This window comes from Haliaeetus leucocephalus, unplaced genomic scaffold (assembly GCF_000737465.1).
Source record: "Haliaeetus leucocephalus isolate CR32 unplaced genomic scaffold, Haliaeetus_leucocephalus-4.0 Scaffold1007, whole genome shotgun sequence".
NCBI lineage: Eukaryota > Metazoa > Chordata > Aves > Accipitriformes > Accipitridae > Haliaeetus > Haliaeetus leucocephalus.
In genome coordinates this window covers 1,224,958-1,235,334 of record NW_010973443.1, presented here as the reverse complement: position 1 = coordinate 1,235,334, position 10,377 = coordinate 1,224,958, and the positions used below count along the sequence as shown (strand labels likewise).

At 41.5% G+C, this 10,377-nt stretch overlaps 1 protein-coding gene across 1 annotated transcript in view; it reads left to right on the top strand.

Annotated features, from left to right (window-relative positions):
• Positions 1-427: 427 nt before the first annotated feature.
• MTCL1 (microtubule crosslinking factor 1) overlaps positions 428-10,377 on the top strand; it is a 100,754-nt gene continuing 90,804 nt past the window's right edge. The window contains exons 1-2 of the mRNA XM_010584830.1: positions 428-625; positions 2,131-2,289. Coding sequence (XP_010583132.1) covers positions 428-625; positions 2,131-2,289 — 357 coding nt within the window. The remainder of the gene's footprint in view (positions 626-2,130; positions 2,290-10,377) is intronic.

The window sequence follows — 10,377 nt, the reverse complement described above, 5'->3', positions numbered from 1 at the left end:
AAAGGCACATCACACAGAGGTGCTGAGTTACTTTGTTAATTAGGTTTACTGTTGTCCAAATAAAGCAAGGAATCAGTTCAGACGGTGGCAAAGTATTATGAACTTTTTATTTTAATTAGAGATGCCAAAATGAAGGTGTTACGAGTTTCAGGAGACAGATAAGCATCTGGTCTGTTTTTAATTATTGAAGCAATTGTAAGAAACATAACAAGTATTCATTAATTTAGTTCAGCATAATTAGTCAATGTTGGGATAAAACTTCTGTTCCTATGACTTCTGGAGCTGCATGTTGCAATCTGTATCACTTCATTAATATGGTATCCTAGTGAGCATGTTTCCTATTTTGCTCCCACGGGGGAGATTTAGAGGTATGATGGAGCACTGTTTTGACTTCTCACAGGATGAGCTGGATGAACTTCGGGCTGAAATGGAAGAAATGCGTGACAGCTATTTAGAGGAAGATGTTTACCAGCTGCAGGAGCTCCGGCGAGAGCTGGACCGGGCAAACAAGAATTGCCGCATTCTGCAATATCGTCTCAGGAAAGCGGAACAGAAAAGCTTGAAAGTTGCACAAACAGGCCATGTGGATGGAGAGCTCATTAGGAGCCTGGAACAAGATTTAAAGGTGGGTGAGAGATTCATATTTGCAGTGAAAGAGAGCAGACCAGGATTTGCCTCCCTGCAATGGAAGGGAGGGTGACACATGAAACAGGAAGTAGTTCTCCAAATATCAGGACCAATATCCTTCTGTGATGGAGAACGAATATGCGGCTTATCATCATAAAAAGATGTGTTAGTGAGTAAAAAAACCATGTGCTTAGATTCAAAATGAAAGAAATGCAGTCAAATTACATTTGTGCATTTGAAAGATTTAAACAGTTTTGTTTTACTGAAAACCTTAGTTTTGGCAAAACTGTGTAAACAAAACCTGATATGTTTTTCCCAATTCATGCCGTTTCCTTCCTTTTCTCTTCTTGCTTATGCCAAATAACTGAAAAAAAACCTAGTCAAAGTTGCATTTCTTAGTGCCTAATGAGTTACTCATAACAGGAACAGACTGTTACAGTTTTTAGCAAGGTGGATAGAGAATCAAAATGCTATTCCCATAAATCAAAAATTCCTGTAAAAATTATGTTCATACTGAAACAGTTCTTATATTTTTCAGAAATGTTTCCATCAAGGCCAAGCTTTGTGTAGGCACAATGCTTATCTAGCTTTACTTGTCTTTCTTAATACTGCTATCTTGTAGCTGTTTTGAAAATGTCTTCTCTAGAGGGGGACTGCTTGCCACTAGAATTATTAAGCATTTTGTAATTAAAAATGCAAAACTTAGAACCTTCTGAAACTGGAATGACTGGTTCCCGGTAGTGAAAATGAGAGTGACATATCAAGTCATCAAACTTTTCAAAATGTCAGACCTAATTTTCTCTTTTATGATGGAAAACAAATGATAGCCTTATCATAATAGAAATGATACATTACTCAGTAAAAATCTTGTACACAGATTCAAGTGAAAGAGATACTGAGGTTTTTTAGTTTGTTTGCTTTGGTTTTGCTGACTTATAATTCACTAATTCATCATTTTGCTTGATGAATCACCTTTCCAAATGTTTTTGGAGGAAGTATTTATTCTTGTTAGGCTGGACTCAGAAAACCTAAGCTAGCATATATTTCTGTGCTTTCATATCACTCTTGCCTAGTTGTGATTGCTGCCAGAGTAGCAAATTTGGGTGGATGAGACTGCTTCATGGATGCGGCTTTGATCGATGACCTGTCAACTTTACAGTACAATTCCTCATCTTTTGTTTTATTGATGTGATATCCTGGGACTTTGATGTGTGGGTTTGTTATCTGCTTGTTTCCTCCTGCTGTTCATGACATTGCCTTAGCATAAGGTGGAGAGGGAGCTGGAGACAGGTAATCAAATATATGTTCATCTTGGATTTCTTTATTAGAAATGAATATTCATTTTGATACTCAGAAGGCTTTGAGTCTTTCATCAACAGTCTCATAATTGAATTAAAAATCTCTCAGGTGTCTAGGGTTGTATTATGCTTTCTACTGTAGGAGACATACTGTAGCTGTTGCTCCTCACAGATCCTCTTCATGCATTTGTGCTCTTCTGACCAGGTAGCCAAAGATGTTTCTGTCAGACTGCACCACGAGCTGGAGAGCGTGGAGGAGAAACGTGTTAAAGCAGAAGATGAAAATGAAATCCTTCGGCAGCAAATTATTGAGGTGGAAGTATCCAAGCAGACACTGCAAAATGAGCTGGACAAGTTGAAAGAGGTAAGCAATAGTTGGGAAAGCCATGAAGAGCAATGTTGCTGGGTTAGATGGGAAATTTGACATGCAAGTGTCTTAGACATCTTTATTACATGAAGTGCCTACTGATATTGCTGGTACAATTGCCCAAAAGGTATCCTTGCCTTTTTTGTGTGTCCCAAATGTGTTGGTAATTTAGAAACAATACAGAGATAGAGGAGTGATGCTGGGGCTTTCATCTGGGGCTTCTCACAGGGCTTCTGTCCCATTTTAAACTGGCTTCTCAAAGCCTCTTTTCCTTACTGGAGCAAAACTATCTTTGATTTGACTCCAGCTAGCTCTGACTCTCCTTTATGCAGACTGGGACTTCCACCTATTTAAGAGTCAAATGAGGTGTGCCTGACTCATCTCTGAGAGTATACTTCAAGTAGGCAAGCCGCTGCTTTGGCTGGTGCTCTTCAGTGGTGACAGTGGGAGCCACCAGCGTGAGCTAGGCAGCAGGAATGTGATCTGTAATGTATAAATAACATTGCACTTCAGGCACAGAAACACTGTCTGTTAAGAAAAGGGATCATTTCAATTGGAGCTGACACATAGTCCTACTGGGTGAAGTGATGATCCTTGGAAGCAAATGAGCTGAGGAGCAGGGGACAGTAAAGGAAAGCCAAATACTAAGCGTGGCTCCTTGCTGGAGCCCACATCCTGGTCTGTAGCGGTATTTCGGTTTTCTTAGCAGTACAGCAGATTGGCAGCTCACAGCCTCCGCTCTGTTTTAAACCAGATTGAGGTAGAGCAGTTAAACATAATGAGGCAAGGCATTTATCCTCTGAGCCCTGGTCAGATTTAGAAAGCTGGTGCAATTATGTTTTATTTTAATCTTTCAAACAATGCTTGAGAGTCAACTGGCACAAAGCCTGACTCAGTTTTATAAGGACAACCCGTATTTAGTTTCTCTGTGCATTTGGGTTATAAGGAGTCCAGTGCTAGAATTTTGGAGCATTGTGTACCTAACAGGACAGATCATCAGCTGGTGTAAATATCAGTGTTGCTCAGATTGCTTAGGAGCCTGACACAAAAGATAAATTCCGCATGATGTTTTAGCTGTTCTTCTCTCTGTGTTATTTCTGAATGCTGTACTTAATGGACATGATACCATGTTACAGGGTCTGCAGTCTATATTCCGTACAAAAATACTGTGTCATCCGCAGTACCAAGTGTATAGCTTGTTGGTGATTAATGCACAGGTCCACTAGATACTGCTTGATGGTCTTTGGGATTAAGCAGTTTGAGAAACTAAACTGTGGGTGAGCAATGGGAAAGAAACTTGTCCAGCAGTGCTGGAATCTCAAGCCAGCTCTAATCAGGCTGAATTTTCCCTGCTTCTTGGATTACTGCAGCCTAGCAGGGCAGGGAAGCCCAACTAACTCAACTGTCTCTCTGCTGCATTGCAAGTTGAAATGAATGTACCTTTACTCTGGAAGCAGACTTTGTCCCATATGAGTCAAAGGCTGGAGGGGAGCTAGGGAAAGGGGGAGATAGCAGGTAGAATGATGGGATGCGTTCATGCTGGAGGCACAGCAGGGCATAAGATGTAGCAGTAGTAGTAGAGATAGTCCGGTTTCTCATACCATAAGTGGTGGTTTCTCTGAGAGTCAGAATTTCACAAGGTCACAGTAGGTGAGAAGATGGAGGTTTTGGTCCTCAGCAGGTCTCACAAGAACAGATGAGCCAAAAGTTGGAGAAACAGAGTGATATGTGCGCCAGATAAGTATGTGTTTGCAACGTTGTTGACGTTGCTGAAAAATAAAAAAAAAAAAGAAAATTTTTGCCTCAAGATGTGTTCAAATAACTACCAAAAGCAGTACCTCTTTAGGAACATTTAATGCATACAAAGCTCTAAAGGAATGTATTCTAGACATGCCAGTGGGAAAACTAGTGCTTTATATATCGGGAGAAAAGCGACCCAAAGGCCATGTCATTTCTTCCCAATCCACCCTGACTATGCGTCTTGTCTATCTAAAGACTGACACTTAGAAGGAGCATTTTTCCTATCCAGTCCTGGAGCATTGCCTGAGACGCAGTTAGACAGTCTTTGCTCTCTGATGTAGCTCACTGTCACCATATGCTCATTTTCTGTAGTATCCTTGACTATTCTCAGCCCTTTTCCTCTATCATCCTCTGATCAACAAAAAGGTTTTCTCACATCCATGTTCATGTTTGTTGCTTAGTTCAGTGCTAACTTCTGCTTTGTCCTGCTGTACAATTCCCTTGGATCCAGTTTCTCACTGCAGTGGATGGCATATATGTTGATTACCTTTAAGGTATTTTGCATCCTGAAATATCTTTAGGAATTGTACACATCTCAAAGCACTCTTTCTTCATTTTTTTATCATAATCTTTTGACAAATTCCTAACATTTATGATGTTTAGTGCTGTTATGTATTCTTTCACACCAGTACCTGTTTCAATCTTCTGTGATACTTTCAACAGGATTTTTTTGGTGTGAAATACATACAGGCTTGCTCTGCCTAAATACAGTTCTTACTTCCTTCAAAAAAGCCTTGCAGTTTTAACTGGGAAATTAATTTTTGCCTCCTGCTGGCCACATAATTTCAAGTTGTTGTATTAAGTAGTGTGGTTTCAGCCCAGCCAGTAACAAAGCACCACGCAGATGCTCGCTCCACAGACGCTCGCTCACTCACTCCCCCCCTACCCCCCCGCCCCGCTCCCTGCCACAGTGGGATGAGGAGAAAATATAAAGGCAGGCTCGTGGGTCGAGATTAAGGACAGGGAGGGATCACTCACCACTGATGGTCACGGGCAAAAGGCAGGCTCAACTTGGGGAAGAAACAAAATCAATTTCATTGACTACCAATCAAAACAAAACAAGGACATTGAGAAGTAAAACCAAACCTTAGAACACCTTCCCCCCAGCCCTCAACCCCACTCCTGGTTCTCTCCACCTCCTCCCCCCGGCGGTGCAGGGAACAGGGGATGGGGGTTGGGGTCAGCTCCCCACACCTGGTCTCTGCCGCTCCTTCCTCCTCAGGGGGAGGAGGGCTCCGCACTCGGCCCCTGCTCCACCGCGGGGTCCCTCCCATGGGAGACAGTCCTCCACGAACCTCTCCAACGTGAGTCCTTTCCGTGGGCTGCAGTTCTTCCCAAACTTCCCTGGGGTGGGACCTTTCCGCGGGCTGCAGTCCTTCAGTCACAGACTGCTCCAGCGCGGGCTTTCCCATGGAGTCACAGCCATCTTGGGGGGCCTCCGCTCCCCCGCTCCCCTCCATGGGCTGGGGGGGGACAGCCTGCCGTCTTGTCTCACCACAGGCTGGAGGGGCATCCACCGCCTCAGGCACACCTTGTCCCCTTCCTTCTTTACTGACCTCGATGTCTGCAGAGGGGCTTGTTCCTCTCACATCCCACTCCCCCCACTCACTGCAGGTTCCCCTTCTTAAATCTGTTCTCCCAGAGGTGCTACCACCGTCGCTGATGGGCTTGTCTTGGGCCAGAGTCGGGTCCGACTTGGAGCCGGGGAAGCTTCGAGCAGCTTCTCACAGGAGCCACCCCTGCGGCCCCCTCCCCTGCTACTGAAAAAAAACCCGTGCCACAGGAACCCATAACAAGTAGATATGAGATAGGCTTTCCTCTTTTGTCACTAAATAACATTTCTCAGTGTGTCTCAGCTTTGCAAATAATAGAAACAAAGTTACAACAAAGAGGAAGGGTGACAAGAAGTCACCTGCCATGTCTTTCACAGTGCTCTTATCTCCTCTTCTGCAGATGTGTTGTAGGTAATGCACTTCCCTCCCAAGTCCCAGATGCTTCTGGATTCCTATTTCATGACATGCTTTCAGAAGCTTTTGCATAATCTATCAAAATCACATCTAGACTCTTGTTTTGTTCTGGTATCTGCTAGGTACTCCCCATCATCAAAATACTCTGGTTTTCACTGATTGTTTCAATAAGAAGCTCTTAGATCAACAGTGAGTCACTTAACAGGTTTTTAGGATAATGCCACCTCTTTCCCTTTTTCTTTTCTTTTTCCATAAGCATGCTCGACCCCTCCAGCCTTTTGCAGCATTTCCTATAGATGTGTTTTGAGCTAAGATATGGGTTGGTAAGGATTTTTAACCAATACTTGTGGATTTTATTGACTTCTGATGTCTTCCAGTTAGACACCATTCTTCTGTGAATGTCTTAATCAGCATGCTGGCATTCACTTTGCTTAATCATGCCACTCTACTTTCTTTTTTCAGTTCTCTTAGCCAAAAGATAACATGGAGCTTTCTTTTCCCATAATGCTTCCTAATTTTTTTTCAGATTTTGTTTGTTTATTGCTGTATAGGTTCATCACTCTGCTACTCTTGACTGAAATAATTTCACTGATTCTTTTGAAGCTACTTCTTTCACCAGGTAATAATGTTTTCTCTATGAATATTTTTTAACTTTACTGGCTGTACCAAGTTTTTCTGCTTCGATCTTTTCTACCTGCTGCAGCACTGTGGTTCATTGAATTTTTTTCCATTATTATATTCACCTACTTTTTCTGCTTCTCTTTTTCAACTCTTCCTTTTTTCTTTTTTTTTTACTGTGAACTTTTCAACTGTTTTTGGGCCTCCCTCTGATGCCTTTTTCATGGCATTCTCCACCAGAGCTTCAGATTTTTTCCTACCGCTGTGAACAATTTTTTGTAGCATCTTTGCAAAACTGGGACATCTCTAAGAACTGTCCCTTCTAGGAATTTACTAGGATTTTCTGTGATTTACCAAAGTTGTGTCTTCCTTGTAACTCTAGAAGCAAAAGGAGCGTACCCTCACAGAGTCAATAAGTATACATATCACTGCCAAGGCTTGCTTGCTTTTCTCTCTTGCTGTCTAGGTTATTAACATCACCATTCAAGTCAATAGGCTGCCAGAAAAGAAATAAATGACTCCATCACTAACAGACTACCTCAGCAACATCCCTGAAACTATCATTTTCTCCTTCCTAATATCCTAATTCAGCTCATGAGAAATCCTGATGTATATTAAGAATTTAACTTGGTCAACCAGCAAGCATTTAGAAAACTCTTTCCAAAGTCTCCTTTCTTTGCACCAATGCAAAACCATTACCAATTCTCTCCTGAGCATCTACAAACTAGATCTTTTCACAGAGGCTTGACGACAGCGAGTGGATTTTCTTTGAGAGCTGAACATGCTCCACTCAACATCTAACCCATCCCAAACATAATTTCATTGGAGCCACTGAGGCATCTTTAGGGAATGTCTTCCTTATATTTTCTCATCAAAGATATGTCACAACTAGATCATCTATCTTCAGTGTAAGTTTAAACAATTATGAAATCATGCTTGGCAAGTGTCAGATGCCTTTATGTACAATGATCATTAATTCCCCTGCAAGTAATACCTCTCAGAGTAATCCTCTTTTCTCTAAAAACTTAGTACCTGGGAAATAATAAAACACCTCTGCTACTTACTGTAGAAATGTGCTGAGATGGTACAGGACCCACTTCTGTTCACCATGGGGAGAATGAGTCGGTCACTTATTTGCAGCTGCTAAACGTGTATTTTCTTGCATTCTTTGTCTTCGTTTGGTATCGTGAGCAGCAAAGAGAAAGAGGCATGGCTGAGGCAGCACTGGCACTGCTGGGGAAGGGTAGCCCTATTGGACCAGACAAAGAGAGGGGAGGATTAGGGACGAGGGTAGCAGCTGCCAAAAAATTTGACATGAGTGCTATGAAATGGTTTGGCAAGAAATGAATGAGAATTGTGTAACTGGGAAGAAAAGGGCATTTATTGCTTGTGGGATGGCCATACCAAGCAGGTGACAGTCTCCCTTGATTGCTGCTGAAAGCAGAAGGACTGGAGAGGAAGCAACCGGAGGTGTTGCTTTCTCTCTTGCAAGGACCTCTGGCGTAGCAGCAACCTCCCCTGTCACACAGAGGTTTTCTTGGCCAGCTCCTAACTTCTGTTGAAATCATTTGTGCTTCGAGCCCTCCAGGTTGTTGGGACTCTTAGAGGCATGAGTGCCATTCTCTGGGCATGTTCACTTGGGAAATCACTTCAGTTGTTGGAGAGCCATGGCTGCAGCTCATGTTCGCTGGTGTTTTTATGAAGAAAGGCAGCAGCAAAATTGGAATGCAAGAAATACAGTTTCCATTCTTTTCTGCATGAGAGGAGAGAAGCGCAAGCCCACTGGCCATTAGTAATGTCTCCAACACATCTCTCTAGGACACAGACTGAGATGAAAACCAGTACATACTGTAAATGGGATTTCCCAGGTTACCTGTGGGCTTTTTAGGGAAGTGGCTTCTCTCAAGGCTTTTTCATCCAAGGCTTGCTTGCTAATGGGGATGCTGTCATGCCTGATTTTTGAGGCACAGTTCAAGAACTGCTGCTTTTAATAGTCAAAGTAGTTTTTCTGTTAAAATATCCGTTCCTTTTAACAGAGTGAAAAGCTGCATTCCAATGCTTATAAAAATGATAGAAATATACAAGATGAGATTAAATATCTTTCAGGGATATTATTTAGAGACAAGTTTTGCTCCAGAGTGCATGTGCACTACTTTGTTTAATATCACTAGAGGTAGAGAGCATTTTACTGCTAGAAGAATTTAGTTCTATAAACATAATATAGCAAAATGAAATCTGGAGGCTTCTTCTTAGAGCTAAGCATGAGTCTGATTTTCATTGCCTTGAACCTTTTAAGTAGGGCATAATACATGCAGTATGTGTGTGAAGCATGATTATTACAATCTGAAGTCACTTTTCCCTCTTTTCTCTCTGATATATATACATAGATACAGTGTGAAGTAATTCACAAATGGCAAAGAAATTATTCTTAGTGAAAACACACTTGTTTGTAGAAAATACTGCCCATGTTTTCATTAGCTAGGACTTCATACGTGTTCATTAAGGTAACACATAATGTTCTTCAGTCATTTCTCAAATGGAATTTACTCACTGGGGTAAAGTAAGGCTATACTGTGAAAAATCTTTGATTTTTGTAATATATGATTTTTCTTAGTTATCAATGAACTTAAATGATGGGAATTTGCTGAGAAACAGGGCAAAAAGACTTGTAAGCTATAGATTCAAATAACATTAAAAGGGCTAAGCAAGATCACCATGTTGACTCAGTAAACCTGCTTAGGAGTTGCTGCTTGTGACAGTTATAAGTAATGAAGTCTTGTGCAATAATGATAACTAAAACCATTAACTGCATGAAAATTTTACTGCAGCACCATTTTGTCTCCAGTATCTTTTTTTCACTGTGATAAATAATGAATTGGTACCTAAACCACAGTGAATGATTTATACTCATTATGGCATTTCAGGAGCTGTAGATAGTGAAATGGTCTGCTCAGTGTTGGTACCAACAAACAAGGTGGAGGGAAGGTGTGGTAATGGATCTGGCTCGACTCAAAATGTATAGCAGTTAAGAAGCAAACTCAGTAACATAATTTTTTTTTCCAAGGAATTATATTATACATCTTCTAATGCACCATCCATATTTCTTTTTAGAAATTTTAAAAATAGATTTAAACAAAAAAAGCCCCTGAAATTGTCAAAATGTTTTGTGCCAGTCTTTTATGCTTGTAAATTCCCCGTACACACAGAGAGAACAGTATCTGCATCTGAATTTATGATTTACCAATTAAATTGCCACCAAGCTCCAGCTAGTCTTTAGTTTCTAGGTATTGCTATTTGTCCACACTTGCCAGCAATCATCTGACACTACTTCCAAATCCTATTCTAATGTTTGAAGTGAGGGGTTTTGAGAGAAAGTAATGGTGACTCTGCTGATCAGATCCAGAGTTTTATATCATGCAAAACCCCCTGCTCTTCTGTTACTCAGCCTGAGCAGAGCCTCTCATCCCAGACATGGGCTTCCTCTAACTCACCCCCTTCATGGCCTTGCTCCCGAATACTTTGGTGGACCTCAACTGGCCTTTGCATATGGAGAAATTATGTTTAAATGATGGCATTTACAGCAATAACAATGACCTACTATAGCTGCATGATTGTCCAGGTACCAGTTAGTTATAAGGAAACCCTCTTTGTATAGTGTCGTAGTTTAAGCCCAGCCAGTAACAAAGCACCACGAAGCCAC